Source organism: Phalacrocorax aristotelis, chromosome 3 (assembly GCF_949628215.1).
Source record: "Phalacrocorax aristotelis chromosome 3, bGulAri2.1, whole genome shotgun sequence".
NCBI lineage: Eukaryota > Metazoa > Chordata > Aves > Suliformes > Phalacrocoracidae > Phalacrocorax > Phalacrocorax aristotelis.
In genome coordinates this window covers 104,181,545-104,200,496 of record NC_134278.1, presented here as the reverse complement: position 1 = coordinate 104,200,496, position 18,952 = coordinate 104,181,545, and the positions used below count along the sequence as shown (strand labels likewise).

Below are 18,952 nucleotides of genomic sequence, written 5' to 3'. Positions count from 1 at the left end.
GCTGCTTCCCTTCACAAAGGGTGTTCGTCAGTCCACCCCCTTCCTCCCTTTACAAATGAAAGACACTTCTAAAACAAATTCCTCGGGAATTAGAAGCTATACCAAAATATTTTAAAGAGGAGTGAAACGGACATAAACTCTTTTATGTTGAGCATATAATCATATCCCGCATGCGCGCACACACACACACACACAAATGTATATATATTTACGTGCTGATGCATGTGAGTATAACACACACTCATATTCACCCGTACACAAACATCACCCAGACTCACACGCTAACTCTACAGACCATTCCAACATTGCAACATGAGAATGGTTAAAAAAATAAAAAAAATGCACATACCGACCACCACTGCCCTGAAGCGTTCACACGATGTGACTACTACGTCCACTTTTTAAAATGTTACAGCCATTCTACGCAATCTTTATTTGTTGTTATCGGTGTATTGTATCTGTTGCACTGTAAGACGAAAATCTATGCATGCCGCAACAGCTTGATTTGTTTCACATTTAAACGCTGGTGCACATTTTTAAACAGGAAAAAGTAGAGAAACTGCTGAGGGTTCAAATTAATGAAACACAGAGAGCCACAAAGGGCAAACGTCCACAGTGTACAGAAGCTTTCTGGAGTTACAAATCTCCTCAGTTTTCTATGTTTGGTATTCAGAGATCATGTTTAAATTTACTAAACTAGTCCTGCACTCCCCCCGCCCCCCCGCCTTTTTTGGAGCGTTTCAATTGCCTTTCCTTCTTCCAACAGCTGTGACAACTGTTAAAACAGTCAGTAAAATTAAGTCCGCTCTATAATCCTTTAGTCAACGTTACATTTTAATCAGAGGTTGAAGGAGATTTCACGTTATGAACGCACTGATTCATTTAGAATGATTAAACTGACACATATGTCAAAATGAGCAGATACATTTATTGCATCTGTTAACTTATTAACTATTAGTAATTATTAGTGATATTGTTACTGCTGAAAAAGCAAAAAGCCAAGGTTGCAGCTGGCTTTAAGTTATTGCATTCTTTAACATGCTCTGCCTAAAAATCAAAGCATACCCAGTGATGGTCAGACAGATGTCTGTGCACTCCCAAAATGTTCGGACAATTTTTAGCTTGAATCCTCTCTGCCCTCATCCATAACGTAAGAACTACAGAAACTACTATATTTATTTTGCATGTCCATATGCGTCTATGTGCATGTGTCAATAGTCAAAACACAATTACTATGAATATTAATAACATGCAAAACTCTGGGGCTTATTGAGACAGAGAAGCAGATATGTTTCCGAACGTTATATCTCTGCGTCCACTCAACCACACATGCCTCAGACCCTCCGCTCAGACGGAATATTGGGAGTGTTTTCAGATGACTTTTAATTGAGCCAAAGAGGAAGAAAAAAATTAGTCTGAATCTTGCACCAGAGCCAAAAAGACATGTGCCCCGATTTCATTTAAATGCATCTACTCTAAGAGGCTTATCTAAACTAATCATTCAAATTAGCTGTAAGAAGGTAAATTCAAGAAAGCTTCTTGGGGGGGTGGGGGGGAAGAACATCCACAAAAAAACCCCCACCCAAAACCAAACACTTATTGTATTTTTATGTACTTTATAGACACGTCACTGTTAGCAAAAGCTGTAAAAACTGCATTCTTACATTTGTGAAGCGATCTTATACTCTACAGCAGCTCACAGTGCACTGACTTATAAACCACATCTGAGGAGACATCCTACCTCTGTTTATTTTCTTTTTTTCATCCCGGACCGTTACAGTGGGTTTGCCTGCCTCCCTTCCCAAACCGTATTCCTGCGAGCCAGGCTATTTGTTACTTCTTCTATTATTTCACCAATACGCGTTCACCGCAATTCACTTTTCATCTCTGGCTTAATTATAAATAGCAATGCAATATGCAGACAGTAAGGACAGCTAGTGGGCATCTACCTATAATACACTGTCACCTCTCGATACAGCCTTTCCACAGACTGCGTCTAGGGCGATGCTGGCTATTGGCTTAGGTTTGTGGTTTTTCTTTTTTTTTTTTTCCTTCGGTGTTGCTGTCACCCTAAGCGTAATGCGAAGGCATAGCTACGTAAGTGGCTCGACATAAAGAAAAATGAATCGCTGACAGCTCCCGTGATATACTAATATTTAATCCCGGCTGTGGGCTGAAATCAAGTTCAGGAGCCGCCCGCCAGCCCCAGACCGCCTGGTTTTGTTTGGGCGCGACGCTTGCGGCCGGAGCCACTCCGCCAGGTAGCTCCTAAGTGCCGGCCAAGAACTGCGGCTCGTTGAAAAAAAGTATTTTGCTGCCTTTTTGCAGGGGGAAAAGCGAGAGCGGAGGGCCGCGCGCGCGGCGCCGACCCCTGCAAAAGTACAAAGCAGCCGGCCGGTGGCTCGCGCTGCCCGTCCGGCGCGGCGCCCCCCGGCAGGGCGGCCGTTACCTCAGGGCAGCGCGCGCGGCGGCCGGCCGCTCCCAACCCTCACCCGCGCCGTGCGCGGGCTCCCGCCCGCCGCCGCCGCCTCTTCCTCCTCCTCCTCGCAGCCGGAGCCGGCGGAGGAGCCCGTCGCACCTGTCAGCCTGCGAGCGCCGGGGCGGGCAGCGGGGCCGACCGGTCGCACCCGGACAGCGCCGCTCTCCTCCCCGCCGCGGAGCGCCCCGACGCCTCCCTCCCGCCCGCCCCCGGCGCGCAGCCGCCGCGCAGTGCCCCGAGCCGAGCCGGGCCGGGCCCGACGCGCCCGCGACGGCCGACGCCCGCGGCGCCGGCACAGCGTTACCTGCAGCGGCGTCTAGGCGCCTGTCATGTTTTGGGGCAGGCGACGGCGGTGGGGTGGGGGCGGGGAGCGGTACCTACTCTTCCTCGTAGTGCAGGGAGAGCGGCTCCGGCAGGCAAAGTTCTACCGAATCCATGTGCGCCCGGCGACCATTCTTCGTGCGCCCCCGCGGTAAATCAAAGTTTCCGTGGCCGAGCGCCGCGCACTTGGCACGAGTGCTCTCCGGCTGAGGCGGCGGCGGCGGCAGGCGCGGCCAGTTGGGACCAAAAGCTCGCCCGCGCGCCTAATCAAGGACTTAAAGCCCCGCTCGGAGCTCATGAATATGAAGTAGAGCTTTACATATGCAGTCCCCCCGGCCCGGGGGGACGGCGGATTGGTGGGGCGGCAGCCAATCAGGCGCCAGGGGCGCCGGGGCGGCCCGGCGCGCGGGCCGCGCGGCAGGTAGAGGGGTGTGGCCGGGGGAGCGGCCTGAGGCGGCGGCGGCGGTTGGGGCAGAGCCCGCAGACATGTCCGCGCCGGCGGCCCGCCGGGGGCTCCCTTCTCCTCCCCTCCCTCCATCCCGGCCGCGGGGAGGCCGGCTCCAACTTCCAGCGTAGTCGGGCAGGTACCTCGGCAGGCTGCCGGTTAAGGTGGCGAAGGATCGCGCGTCAAGGTAGAGGACGAAGTTTGCGCGCTGCCCGGCGCTGCCGGCTGTGGCGGCTGGGGGCCGGGGCCGGGCGGGCTCGGATCTCGGCGTGCTCTCCCGACCGCCGCTTCCCCAACCTTTGGAACTGCTGGGCGCCGGGGGAAAAAAAATAAATTATAATAACAGCGAGTGCAGCCTGCCGAAGCTTCTGGGTAACTCAACTTTTCATTGTCATCCGAGTTGCTGGGGCGGGGGGCGGGCTGGTATTTTGTTATGTATAATATATATAAATACATATAAATAGATTATATATATATTTATAAACATTTTAATGTAATTGTCTATTTTTAGTAAGTACAAACCGAGGCTTTTAATTTTAAAAAGGACGTTCCTAACAAAACTAGCTCTCACACATCCATTCTTTAACAGCCCGGGAGCAACTGGGAGCGTATACAGGTATGTGTGTCCATATACAGGTTAGGTACCTCTTGCCATGGGTATATTTAAGGTGTATGCCCCTGTGCGAATATTTAGATGTTCAGATGTATATCTTTAGATCTAGTAAAGAGAAAGAAAAACTCCAGAACTGATCAATTTCTTCTGTAACTGTGGGGGGATTACAGTGGACTAACTCAGCCTGCCTCATTTTAACAAGGTAAGGGCTGCACTGTAGTAGGTCTGCATTGGTAAGTCGGGGAGCATGCACGGACCTCCGCAGTGTTTGCGAATTTGGGTTTTTGTAAAGTAAATTTTACCAAACTAGAAGGGAAATAAACACATAGCCCTGCATGTATGCCTGCATAAACATCACCAAGCCCAATTCCAGCAAACCACTGCTTAAAGCCAGCTCAGAGTTGCTCATCTCTGTTGAATGAAAGGTCCCTGATTAAACTTGTTCCCAGAAAACGACCGTACGCAGATTCAGAGACACTGTTTGCACTGAAAGACAGACACACACACCCTGTTTTGAAAGGATCAGTAATGAATTGGGGGTGCATTTTTTTCTCTCAAAAGCTGCTATTTTTACTTAATAGTACAACTAAGACACCATACTTCTTTTCCGGGTTCAAAGTATTTCTGCCCCTACCAGTGAAAACAGATAAAGGTTATTCCTGGCAAGGGAGGAAAAAAAAACAAACAAAAACAAAACCCACACACAACCTGGAAAGACCATAATTTTTTGTAATTCAGCTCAACTCTTACAAAACCTTTTGTGACTGGAGCCCTAACATGATGCAATAGCAATCTTTTTAGATCAAAACAAATCAGTGCACACCCTCAGAATGCATTAATACCATTCACAAATGGGAATGCAAATGCCCTCTCCCAATCTGTTTCACAGCATTTTACCAAATAAAGACAGCAGCAGAACCCAACTCCAAATACATATATTCAATAAACATGTTTGTATATGTTTAAAACAGAGAGATTCCAGTGTTACGTATTTAACTTTACCTGAAGATTGGGCCTGCTTCCTACAAACCTGATATAAATACGTGCAAGTTTAGGAATCAGAACTCACACAGCAAAACTACAGTTCTGACTACTGTATAAAAGCAGGTGGTAAAAGCCTAATTACCAGTAGCATTATGCTGTCTATATTGTTAAATGTGAACTCACTAATTAAGATGTAAATTTGCTTGTGAGCAGTGAATTAAAAACCTCTGAAATGTAGAGTAAAATCTAAGCACTCTGGTAAAAACATCAGAAAGAAAAAAAAAAATCAGTGTTTATCAAATTTTAAAATGAGAAACATTTAATCATGTTACAGTGTTAGACCACCTTCTTTAAGTAAAAATATGATAAATTTGGATTTTGGAATCTGGTCAGAGCTTGAATATGATGTCTTTATGTATAGGAATCTGTATTACTGTATAAACCCAAAATACAGTTCCTACAAACTGATCTACACATGCACATTGGCAAAGCCTGAAAACAGAAATATATTATTTGTACTGTGTGTGTCTCTGAGTGTTTGATTATACATTTATCCCCAAAATTGCTAATTTTCAATATTTTTATGCTAAGAATCCTTCAAATAATTTCATGTGTATGTGTTTTCTTATTTAAAAATTACCCGCATAAAGAATCCCTATACGGGAGTAATTTGATAAGGTCACTTTTCTGTATTAAGTTCCCTGAATACACCCTCCTGAAAATATGACAGCTAATCCATCCTGAAACTTAGCAAAGCACAGGTTAGCTTGATTTCTACTTTTGTTCATTTTCTCCTAAGATTATATATATTCAGGTGCTGACACATGATGGTCTCTTTCCTTCTGTCATGGTCTGTCTTCCTGCAAGCCCTCCTTTTCATGTTCATGTAGTGTCCACTACCTTGTGGGGCTTGTCGTCCTCTACACCCCAAAATAATACATTTTTCCTTTCCCCCTATGAACCATCACTGCCGTCCTATCAACCGTCTTTCACCCAAGCAAGCAGCTCTCTTCCCTGGCAGTGCTGCTTCTTGGAGAACCAGAAATACAGTGCTGTACTTTGCATGTTGATAAACAAAGCAGTCGGCTTCTTCCCCCTGGGGACTGAAAGTGTCACCTCCACCAGACTGGGGCCTGGAATTCCAACTACATTCTTGAACTTGGGTTTCACAGTTACCCATCAGTTTGGGGAGGGGAAAAAAAAGGAGGAGATTACAGCAGGCAATAAACTGGGGCTAAGCATAGCTTCATTTTCTCAAGCTTTTCTGTAGAAATAAATAAATATAGTAATAGGGGGAAAGAAAAAAAGCAAAACATATCAGTTCACTGAATTTTATCAGGGGATATAGAATAAGAACATGCATGCAAACACATATCTGCGCTAACTTATCAAAACGTACAGTGCGAAATCTTACCACAAGGAGTCTATACAAAGCAGTGGTAATGGAATCAGAGAGGGGAAGGAAAAAATTGTCACGAGTGCCTGTACCACTCAAGGGGCATTGCTGAGCAGCACCTACATTTCCATGCCTCTCTGCGCAAATAATTTTTCCTGTGTGCCGAACAGGACATCTGTAAGCATCCTTGTGTGTAAATGCTGTAGACATTTCAAGGCATCCAAACAGCCAGATTCTTAAAACACAACTACCTCAAGGCAAGGCAACTCAGGAAGTAAGATTCAGCGGCACTTCACAGAAGCCACACTGTGCATTGTGTCAAGTATGTATGTACCAGAAGGAGCAACAAGCTCAAGCCATCTGGGAAGGAACGAGAACATGAGTGAGTCTATTAGCTGCTAAGAATTTATTTGAGAACAAGTATACTGTTACTTTTGATGGAAGTTTGCCATGCACCATGGCACCTTATTCAAAGTCTAGCTGGAAAATATCATATTGTTGAGAGTTTGAAATAAATATTGAAGTATCATCAAATATGTGATTTTCTGTTTATTCACAGTCACTAATTAAACACAAGTCAGATGTGCGATGCTACAGTGAGATCAACATTAGAACAATAGTATCGCTGTCTACCGGTCTTTTGCCTTTTGTGCTTCCCACTGGAAGGCACTCAGCGCATCCCTGGATATACCGCTAATGAGTTAAAAAAACCTAATGCTATGAAAGTTCCAAATTCTGTTCACCTGTTTGTACATAGTTGGACAAACTGTAGCAGGTTATTACTTTAAAGCCATCTGCTGCTTCAGTCTGTATTTAGCATTAATTACTCCTTGTTTTGATCTTCAGGAAAAAAAGCTCACATAACACTATCTCCAAATGCTCCTTAGAACTTTTCCACAGTGCATTCACAAATACACAGAGCAAGGCTTTTAGCTTTTGCTGCTACACTCATTTCCAGCATATAAAAAATGTCTCAGTGAAATAACAGCAATTGCCTTACCATGTTACCGAACTACATTCAATTCATCTGGTCTCAAATAAATACTCCATATTTTCTCCCTGTTTTATTTTCAAGGGCACAGGCTTGGGTATTTAAATGACTGCCTTCACCAGTACGGAATAGAAACCGTTCACATTGCTATAAATGAAAATTATTCTCTTGACAAAACACCTTTTCCAAAGCCTCTGACAAAAAGAAAGAGAAAAAAAAAAACAGGAAAAAAGAAAAAGGAGCCGCGCGCACATTGCCTGTCACCCACCAAAAAAGGTCTACTCCCTGAAGATAATTCAGGCACACACTTCAATATGGATATCTCACTATTACCCCAAGCTCTTTTTTTAGCGTAAGTTTCTTCAGAGAAGCTGAAGTGCATTACTGTCTCAGACAGCCAAGGATAAGATGACTGAGGGAATTCAGTTGCTCTGTTTAATTAATACAGGATTATTTCACTTTCATTTTGTGAAGCTAATAATATGACTGGTGGAATGTCAGTAAAAATTAAATCATAAACTAGTGCAGTACCAAAGGGAAAACTTACTTTAGTTATGGAGTATTCCCAGCAGAAATCTTGAAAATCTTATACATATTTACACTGATAAAATACCACATGTACTTCATGGGATACTGCAAGCTGTCTACAATCCTTGTGGCATGTATTTACAGAGCAAGAGTTAACATTTTGAGATTATACATTAATAAATGAGTTGCAGTTATATTGTTTCTTGAATGTTAAGCACTACATACTAAACACAGGAACATGTTCAAGGTCAATGTCCTATTTTAGACCTTTTCAGCAGCTGTGATATTATGATAATCACACTTAAGATATTCCTATAGAAAGAGTAAATTAGCCCTTTCACTAGAAGGATTATTGTGATAAACAACAAATCTGAAAGAGAACAAATTCAGATTTTTTTTTCTCCCCCCCCCCCCCCCCCCCCCCCGCAATAAATCACTGTCCCTTTCTGTGATGGCTTTTCTTAAAAAAATAAATAAATAAAAATCTATCCATGTTATTCTGCCCTTACATTACCTTTTGGTTTTTTTTTTTTTGAGGCCTCACCCATGTAAAAATATCTTCCTTAAAAAGTGCTTGTGCTTTCTGTTAGAACCAAAACATTCTAGTTGACGTCCTATTCAATCACCTGTACTGCAGTGAAATGTAATATCCCACTGAACCAGAAGGGAGAGAAGAAAACTTAGCATCAGCAGCTATTTCTAAGCAAGATTAGGGGTTTAGCTCCATCTAATTGAGGGATGAGACGTGTTCCTCAATGGGTCTCTCTCCCACTCCCCCACCAGCCCTTCTACCTGACTGCAAGCTCAAAGCGCTAAAAATAGAAGATGATGAAGCGTAAATATTTCCCCGGTGAAAACACCAATAATCTTTACTGTGAGCTGACATGAATTGCTTGTTACACTGCCCTAGGACATCATGGCTTGAAGCGAGAGTGCACTCACACGCACAGAGCCACCAACCATCCTCAAAGCTCCTGTAATGTGTATTTGTGCACGTGCACGTCGCAGAGGCTCCTACGACATCTGACTTGGAGCCAGTACACCTGCAGTATAGCGTGCATTCTCTCCAGCCTGCCTTCCCCCCTCCCTGACTGTCCCAGCCCATCTTCCATCATTCTTCTTCCTTTTTCTCCCCCTGCTTCCCCTGCACTCCCCTCGCTCCAGCATTTTTATTATTAATGTTATTGCTATTATTACTGTCCAAGCATAAGCTGATCCACAGGGGAGCCTGTGTAATTTAACCCCTCAAGCACTAAATTCCTTCACATGTGCCAAAGACACAGGTTTGTTGTTGCCTCCAGCAATATCCCAGGAAGACAAGTGATGGCGGTGTCATATCATCACACAGCGACTTAATCTATTGCGACACCCAGGGAACGGGTAACTGAAGAGATTTACAGAACATGCTCTCTGACTGAATACAAAATGTTATCCCCTTCACCAAAAAACTCAAGTCACATGAAACAAAGTGAAACAAATTTTACCCTCCCATGGCTCATCGTTTCCATGATTCTGCTTTATCCAATCCTATCACTGCATTAGTTGTCCCACTCTACATCTTCTAGCTATATAACACTTTTTTCAACATTTTTGTTCTCCCTCCTTTGTTCTTCTCGTGCCCTCTGATTAACAAACAGCCAGATCATGTTGAACTGCCAAGTAACATAGCCTCAGAAATCTTTTATCCATATACTAGATGACTGGAACCATCACTTACATCAGGGTTATCTCCACATGCTGCCTTTATGTTGTCTGACATCTAATGCATGCTTTTTAAAACAATAGATTAAAGGGACTGCACTTTTTAAAGGTGCGAGGAAGACTAAATTATAATCATTCACAGTTTAGCTACAATAAATACCGACAAGCAGAAAAGCATCTATTTTAAGTACTGAAAACCAAAAAACAATCTTATCAAGCAAGGAGTTTCCGCATGGGTATCCTATTTTTGTTATCCATAACTATTAGGGAAGAATTCAGTGTAATATAGAAGCATATAACTGTTCTCTCCAAGATCAGGGTAGGATTCTCTAGCTTCTAACATTTCACTGACCTGAGAAGCAAAAATATGGCGCAGAATTCATACTGGAGACAAATGGGACTAATGAAATGTCCTCAGTTCAGGATAACCTGACTGTGCTGGTCATTCAGAGCTTTCACCATAGGAAATTAACAGCTCTGAAACAGTCAGAAGAAACCGGTAACAAAGGTTGAGTTCACGTGCTCAAGAGTAAACAAATCCTCCCTCCCCATAAGCTACTAGCTACCCTCAACTCATCCCCGGACACCTCAGATCTAAAAGCAGGTAGAGATTTCCGTACTGAGGGCCACTGAAATCTGTCCCTGTGGTAACATCTAATTTTTCTTTCTGCATATACAGCTTTTTTTAATGCATATATTAGCTGACCTACTAAGTCCTTAATGTTTCAAACTTTATATATATATATATATATATGCATATTTAGACTCCAAGTCAAATATTTCTTGGACACACAAGTATATAAACCAAGTACTGGAAGGTGTTAAGAACATCTTGTTCTTTTCCCCAATCACTAGTATGAAGAGTCTTAAAGGTTTTCACGGATGTACGGCTCCCAGATGGGTAACTATACGGTTCCAGCAATTCCAAGGAAATGGGGAATTCACCAGCAATTGCTCTTTTCCCAGGTCCTACAGCTCCATCCACCTGAACATCAAAGATTGGATGGTCTTAAAGGAAGCCTTTAGAGAACATATCAGGGTGCACCAAGATGCTGTTCACCACTCCTATATCAATTTCCCAGCTAGTGGCAGGTGGAAGGCCTAGAACACCAGTCAAAAATCTGTCAGCCTACAGCAATACACTTGTAACAACCCTGCTATCTCCAGTAGGCTTGTACACTAACATTTAACGGGATCATATTAACATCTTTAATACAATACATAAGAGTCACACATTAAAAAAAAAAGTCTGTTTGTTGTGGTTATTACACTGAAAAGTTCTTTTCTGACTGTATTAGTAAATATGATTAAATGAGACAATATAAAAGTAATGACATCCTCCTGCAGCTAAAGGCTTCTATTATCACCTGTGTTTCTGTCCTATAGCAGCTTCACTCCTATTGACCAGACAGTTAGCCCTGTTCAATTATTCAATCTCAAATCAATAGATTTAGCTCTGTGTGTAATGGTTAAGGTGTAAACACTATGCATATACTCTTCCAGCTTAATTCACGTGCTTGGAAATTTGGATTTATATTCTGCTTTCCATCTTAAGAAACATGCAAAGCTAAGGTTTTCGTATTAGTTTTTTTTCTTCCACCAGTTCTGCCTCCATTTCAGGTGTTACCTGCTCAGAAGTTCAGCTGAATTTGCCTATGACAGAAATTTCTTTCTTTCACAGATAAAAAAGGAAAAGCAAGAATTGTAATTATTTGATTCAAGTGTGCTGTATAAAGCAATAAAATAGCAGTATGACTTTTAAGCAGATCCAGCCAATTTTTTCCTGCTAAAGCACTCACTCAAGGTGTGAATTGATCCAGAAAGCACAGCCTTTAGACTTACTACACGTCTGACACTTGTACCACAAAACATTTGGTTCAGTTACTGTAGATGCACATATATGTGCACCTATACCTACACAAACACGAACGTAAATCTGATATTACAGACTCTTGGTTATCTACATATATTTACACACACAAATAGGCAGTAAAAAAGGCTAGCTGAAGCAACACATGTATGCAGAAGTGAACGGCCCTATGTTTCACTCTAGTTAGAAGCAACTCTATTTGGTCCCTCCAAAGTCCCTGCTTAAGGAGCTTCCAGGTGGAAGCACACCAAGTTACAGTGTGTTACATGCCTTACTACTTCTCACCTGAGAGCCAGATTTTACAGCCCTTTTGCAGACAAATTCATGTTAACCTGAGTAGCACTCCCCCCCAATAAAGCATTGTAGAACAGATTCCTAATACCTACTTCCTGAGAACGCATCCATTTTTGTGCACCTAGAAAACAGATCTAATACTAACACTGCAGTACAGTATCTCTGCTGACCAGATAACCCAGAATAATACAGTTACAACTTATCTGAACACGAGTTCAAACAATACTATCCAATGCATTACTGAGTTCCAGGGGAACACCCTTGCTGTTACCTGCCTTGAACCTGCCCAGGACTACGTTCAAAACAGCTGAAGTTTGTAAGCATGAGGATGATGGCAGGGAGCTGTTATAGTAAGAAAATCTAAGGCAATTTCTGCGTGCAACCGTTACAGTGTGGCTGTTAAGAAACAGGGAAGAATTTCTCTGATACTTTCAGGGAAACAATAAGCTTTAAAAAATTGGAAAGGCTTTTAGAAATAAAATCTCAAAAGGAAAAGTTGCAACTCAGTCTTCCTACTGACCCGTTTACTCCAACTTCAGATTATCTGCTCCTGAGGCATTAACATAAACTGCTCCAGTCTTATTAAAGGCCATATCTCTATTCTTTAGCACTGTTTGCATTTGGTACACGTATTTTCAGAATGCTAACGGTCTTTATTCAAGAATGAATTTGGCAGCAAAACCGGAATCAGTTCTCTTTTAATGTTATTTTTCTAAATAAATTCTCTAAACCTGATTGAGTTAGATCCTTGAATCATGCTTTGGAAGATGCAACTCAGAATTTGTGAATAAAGTGAAGCACTTAAGCAAATCAGACTTTTATTCTTCATCCACTGAGAAGCCCGAGATTTAAGATGAAAGAGCTGGGCTGACTTTCTTTTTCCTTATCCTACAAGGTCCCTTCATTTTCCCTGTTTTCCCAGTAGATTTACTTGTAAATCTGGCAACAGCCACATTTGAAGTCCTGAGGTCTCACTCCTGACCTCAGTTATGTTAGCCCTTCCCTGCAGAAGGGCTACCCCTTGGATCACTGACTTGCTATTATTCTATGGTTAATAGACCTGACCTGTGCAATATTTTTTTATCTGGCTACAGTCCTATCTCTAAATTCTCTATTTTGAATTAATACCGATTTTGTGACATGAAGTCTGCTATATAATGAAATGCAAACAATGAAAAGGCTAAATCAGTTTACAAAAAATCTATTTGTCAAACAGTGTGGAGATGCTCCCAATTTAGTCTGGGCAGTGCATGCAGCTCTTGATAAGGGAGTTAAAACCGAGCCGTTCCACTGCATAAAAATAAAAGCATCTGCAAGACAGATACATTTTCTTTTGGAAAATCTTCCCTATAACCTGTAGCTAATTATATATATATAAAAAATAACCCCTCCTTGCATTCTGCAGGAATTTTCCAACAGCCAGGAGCACTGTTATAGTAGGTAACAGCAAACGCCTCCCCAGCGCAGTCCCCTTATGTCACATTTGCATTTCTATTCAGCTACATTGCCTGACAATGAAGCAAATGGGTCTGCCTTATCTGTACAATTCTGGACAACAGAGATTTCTAAGCCATACAAAGGAACGAGCTTAACATTCAGCACTCAACACCTCCCGGTGTCCCCCCCCTCCTCCAAGCCCTGTGGGGAATGCAGTCACACAAACACCTGTCCACACCAAAACCTGAAACCCTCACATGGCATCCGAAAAGGAACCCGTTAAAATAATAAAAATAAAATAAAATAAATTTTAAAGCTATCGAGACTTTTAAGGAGCTTGCCAGCCTCAAGGAAGAAAATAGTCCCAACCATCATGATTTTCAGGCTTTGTTTGGACCATAACAGAGAAGTAAAGGAGCGTCCCTGGAACGTAAAAGTGGATAATATCTAGTCAACCATTTGTGACTCCCACTGTCCCTTTTAGGCCGGTATTTAATACAGCAGATGAGATCTAGAAATCCTTTTATCAGGCAAATTTCATATCACCCTAGTTTTCATTAGAAAACCTTTAGCAGATAGTCTGGCTAACTCGTGCCATTTCATTGCAGTATGAGGAAATTTCCAGCTAATTCCTTCAAAATTAATATCGTCTCATTTAAAAGTTAGAAATTACACACATACAAAAAAAAAAACCTGCACAAGCTGAAACCTCCAGATCAAACTTGTGTTATGACAGGAGTTAAGCCAGTTATAAAACAGGCTAGGGCTTTAAACAGCAAGAAAAAAAAAAATACAGTGACACAGTTCTATAGATACTTTGGCTTTAGCCTGGCTTTCCGTTATATACGTGTGTGTGTGTATATATATATACACACACATATATATGTACACATTGTATCTGTTTTCTTGGCCATCTTCCTCGCTCTCAAATGTTCAGGACAACAAAATAAGCGCTATGCACACAATCTGGAAGTAATCTGGGGTAGCAAGCATGGAGAGGGGGTGGGAGGGTATCTGTCTTTTTGTCCTACTTATATCCTAAAGCACAATATACGTTTTACATAGCATACTGAATTTTACAATGCTAGTTTATACTTTAATTGTCCTGAACTTCCAGGTAAGGTTATTCTTTGCTGTTGAACAAATGCTGAATTTCTCCCCAGAGGTGGTTACAATGAGCAGTGATTCTCTATCTTTTTCTCACTCACACAGTTTTGAAGATTTACAGGCATGAATATCATCACGTTAACATAAAATGATATTATTATTGCCAAAAAACAAGGCAGTTAAGCACAGAGACAGTGAGGAATGCAGAACAGTTACGTGGATTCAAAGGAAACATGAAGCTCCTTAAAGCAGCCTGTTGTTTTTAATTTTACTAGTACTGATTCTTCAAAAGCTGCTGTCTGTTGTTGCTGCCTTTGCATGAGTTGGATCAAGAGGTTAGGGTACTTTCTGCCTCTTCAAGTGCTAGTGAGAGAACAGCCAACTTTTATTATCCTTAGCACTGAAAATGGCTTTATTGCTGAGGAGGTATGAAACTACCAATTGTCCTGGTATCATACCTCCTAAAGCACTGCAGATCCCTCAAATGCTGTCAAGGTGACAGATCACTTTTACCATCAACTGTGCAGGCACATGAACAAACTTCATACAAGGTGTGTGCATATGGTGCACTGCAGAGCAAAATTTAGTCCTTAAACTTGCTATGATTAAAAAAAACATAGAAAAAAAATTTCTACTAACCTGTCAATATTTTAAAACATTTTTCCAGACTGTACTGTTATAAATGAGACATCACATACTACTGCACTGTTGGAGCTACTTCTGTCTGTTGATTTATTAAAAAAAACCCAACTAGTGCAGATGGAAGAGAGAGAGCTACCCTAGCTGGACAGTCAAGAAGAAAAGTAGCAAAGGAAAACATTTTCCAGAGATTGGTCCGAGGTCTGCTTGCATCTCAAGTCACGTCATCTAACAGGCTTAAATCATTACCCAAACGAAAACAATGCCTTAACTCTGCCCTGTCGTAAACATGCGAGGACAGAAGTTGTACACTACACTTTGCTGACTGCATAAGTAGTTTACGCTTGTGTGTTGCATCTTGAAGATACCTATCGTGATGGTTTCTACAAGCCTGCCCCTTCTGGAGCAGAGTAAGCAACGCAGCTGACCCAGAAGGATTAGATGAGAAATTCAACTAATTAATGAGCCCTGAAGGCAAAACATCATTTCTTCTGCTCTTTGGGGCATTTACAAGGTCAGCTCTCTTTTTTTTCCCCTCCAGCATCAGGTCAGACTCGCTCACCTGTCAACAGCTTTATCAAAATATGCTTCTCTAACGTTACCTTGCTCCTCCGTGGGCAACAGTTTAGAATTATGAACACAGTATTTCCCATTTAAGAAAATATTATGGAACGCAGCTCCGTTCCCCCATCCCGCTCTGCTGTCTTTCTGATGATCGCTTTTCTGAGAGCATCACATGGCACAATTTTCTTCCATCTGCCAGGGAAGTTTCCCAGAAAGTATACCAACTTCAAGAAATGAGGAATCTGAATAGAAGACATGTTCAGATAGAATTCAGAAAAATTATCAGCTCACCTCATCTGTTTCTCTAGCAGTATGTGCACTGTTACTATCCAATGGCCTCTTTGGTAATAAACTTGTCCCACCTCCCATCTGCTCTTCTTGCTGGCCTCCTGCCACTTCAGCCTCAGTCCTTTCCTGTCTTCAAGATGTCATTCAACTTCACTTGCTCCCCTACCCATTTGTTTCTCTTTCCAAGTGAGATCAAGCATACATCTTTCTATGTCTCTCGCTCCAGCCTTTAGCTTCTGCTCCATCTTTTTAGTAAGTGTCTATGTTTCTGCTCCATTTATCATAGTTGGCAGTATACACTATGCAGGTGTCAAGGAAACCAAGAGAGAGTTCACTATTCATGATATTGCCTTTTCAGCCTTCTTGTGGCTTGCCATTGAGTGTCAGCTCCTTAACACTAAGCTATATGTTGAGAAGAATGTGTATCAGTTAAAGACAAATTACTTTAAGCCAATACAAGGGCACATAAAGAAACAAGGCTGCTTTAAAGCCAGGCGTTTTCAGACTCACTCTGATCTCTTTCTAGGTTTTTCTTCCTTTTATTTCTCATTACCTGAGTTTTTAGGTCATCTCTACAGCATTTTTACTTACAGGCAAAAAATAAGTGTACAAGCCATTGCAAGATGCTGGACATAACATGCTCACAGACCTCCATAAATGTGAATGCCTAATGCTTGACTTCAGTAAGTGCCTTCTTTTCACATCAACATGGACTTGTGTTTCACCAAATGTAATCCAGCGCAGAAAAAGAAATGTCTTGGACTCAGCAGAACAGAAGTTAAAACTAAATCAGGAACATATAGCCATCTTCCTGCAAAGACTGAGAGCAAAACTCCACCCATCCCCTTCGCTGTCCCGAGCAGGGAAGAGGCACAGCCTAAGGCTGAGCGCAAGAGCCCTGTGTGCCTCTACCAGTCAAGACCCATTGTTTTTAAGGACAACACTCAATTCCACAAGCATACAATGAACAGCAAGCCACATTCATATCCTGGAAAACTGGTTAATTCACTGTTCCACCCGAGAGAAACTTCCCCATACATACAATACTTCAGCACAATACAGACAATTAAAAACAATTGCAGCATTAAATGCTCAAGTCCAATTGCAGCTCTTGCTTTAGACTTGGAGACAGAGGGAGCTTGGGGGTATGTTTTGTTTTGTTTTCTTCTTTGAAAATACTTTTTATTCCGGCATTTCTAGTACAATGAAATGTCACTTCACCATAAACTGCAGAGTACTAGGAATAACTGCGCTATCGTAAGAAGCTAGCTTAGCAAAGACGGAGAGCTGACTTGATGAAAACTCACAAAATGCACATATGACACAGTTTTCAGGCCAGACAGCTCTTTAGACAAATGCAGTTTAGAGATAAAACAAAACAAGAGCGAGAACTGACCGTTGAGATCACTATGGGTGGTAGTAGATTTTGGACCACTTAATGTTTTTTGTTGCACTAGTGCTTTTTGAGATATATGATGTAGTTTGAATTGGTTTTGCATAGAGCCAAATATAGAAGTTCCCAAAGGTTTTTTCACTCATGATATACAGTGAAGCTTGATAATCACTACAGTCCCATTTAAGCTCAAACTCAAACTACTACTACTGCACTGGAATTGCACGCGTCCAACATCAACCCTATTCACTACTGTTTATTCCATGTGGCAAAGGACTAAGGACAGACATCCCTTACAATCCTAGGTTTCTAACACTTCTGTCCAAGACACCTTCCTATTTTTACCCATCATTAGTGCAACAACAATAATAAAGCTAGTATTTTTCTTACAGTAAAACAGTCTCCAGTTTCTGGCCCAGATAAGCATCATCTAATGCACAGTTTAAACTTTTTTCCTTACCAATATTATGCATTCTTTAAAAAAATGGTTCTGTGACTGGCAGAGCCCCATCCAACAACTTTTCTCATCTTTTTTTCACATAATTTCTGTGGAAGTTAGAGGGCCTATTCATGTAAATACAAATATAAAACTAAAGCTAAAGGCCTTACATAAAAGTTTGGTTTATCGCCTTGCAAAATTTCTCAGGGAAGTAAAGTTTCATATTTCTCCAACGTAGTAAATACTATGTTGCAATTTGAAATTCAAATCTGAATGTGTAGACAAACCATTTGCTGGAATTTCCCTCTTTTGCTAGAAGGCAATAAAATATATTCTAGCCCTCTGATCAACTATATCCCTTCATGTTATTCAGAGACCACTGCTCAAAGTCCTCAGTTAATGAAAATAGTAGAATATTCAATTGCTTTAAAAACTGCAATTTATTTTTTGTCTTTGTTACACCACCTGGAAAAAAAAGCCTACAGAAGGTCAACAACATGGAGTGGGTCAAGGTTATGGCTGAAAAGGCAGAAAAAACACAGGATAACTACACATTGGGAACAGCTAACACTAACTTAGCGGGCAACACACATGGCATGTTACGAGCAACGGCAGATTACAATGATATAATGAAGGGATGCCTCTCATACCCTGAAAGACAAGGACAGCACAAGACAATGACCCACCCAATTATCTCTACTCTTATTTTATTCCTCATCCTTCAGTCAACTCTCTCAAGCAGCAGAAGCACCCTCCTAAATCAATCCTACGTTCATTCCATTTATCCCTTTACAGGTAGGCTCATTTTATTCTGGTCCACTCGGCATCTGGAATGACTGAGAAGAACAAATTAATGTGAACATAAAAGTCTAGCAGACTCTGTCTGTAAGGAGCTACCACGTATTTTCCTTGTCACATCCCTTCCCCTTTACCAAAGTGCCATTCACCAGTCTCTGTGGCAAAAAAGCTGTTTAGTACCCAGTGCCATCGCATGCAAAGGGGCAAGTCCACACCCTGTTGACCACCACTCCATAGTTGTTTGTGTTGTCTCTCTGGTTCGACAAGTCTGTGCTGATGGCACCTGTTAAAGCCGCTTCAACTAAGCTGTTCTGCATTTGTCTGGCTGGATTTGGACTTCCCGGATCCCTGACTGAATACAAAGTGATTTGAAAAAAACGGTGTTTGGCAACAAGCACAGTGGGGAGTACACTGTGTGTTGGTATACAAGAGCACAATGTGTTCTTCATAACATCACTGAGGGAGCATGCTGCTAGAATCTCTCTGCTGTCGAGATCAAAATGGTCTCCTTTGTTGTCAGCTGTTTAATAGCAGCTGTTTAATGTAATTCCAAATGATCTGCTTGAATGAAGTTGTCATTCTTGCAGTTCACTTTAATGTAGTACAAAAAAAAAAACACAACACAGCTTGGCCATGTTATTTTACTATTGTTCTTCTGAAAAGTT

At 41.8% G+C, this 18,952-nt stretch overlaps 1 protein-coding gene across 31 annotated transcripts in view; it reads right to left on the bottom strand.

The window, feature by feature from the left end:
• Nucleotides 1-18,952, bottom strand: part of ESRRG (estrogen related receptor gamma) — a 404,960-nt gene that overhangs the window by 163,159 nt on the left and 222,849 nt on the right. The window contains exon 1 of one of the 31 annotated variants that reach the window (XM_075088867.1): nt 2,861-3,134. The exons of the other annotated variants lie outside the window; for them this stretch is intronic. Within the exon in view, the coding sequence (XP_074944968.1) occupies nt 2,861-2,916 (56 nt within the window). The 5' untranslated portion in view covers nt 2,917-3,134. Of the gene's footprint in view, nt 1-2,860; nt 3,135-18,952 lie in introns of those variants that run through there. 31 annotated transcript variants of the gene reach the window in all.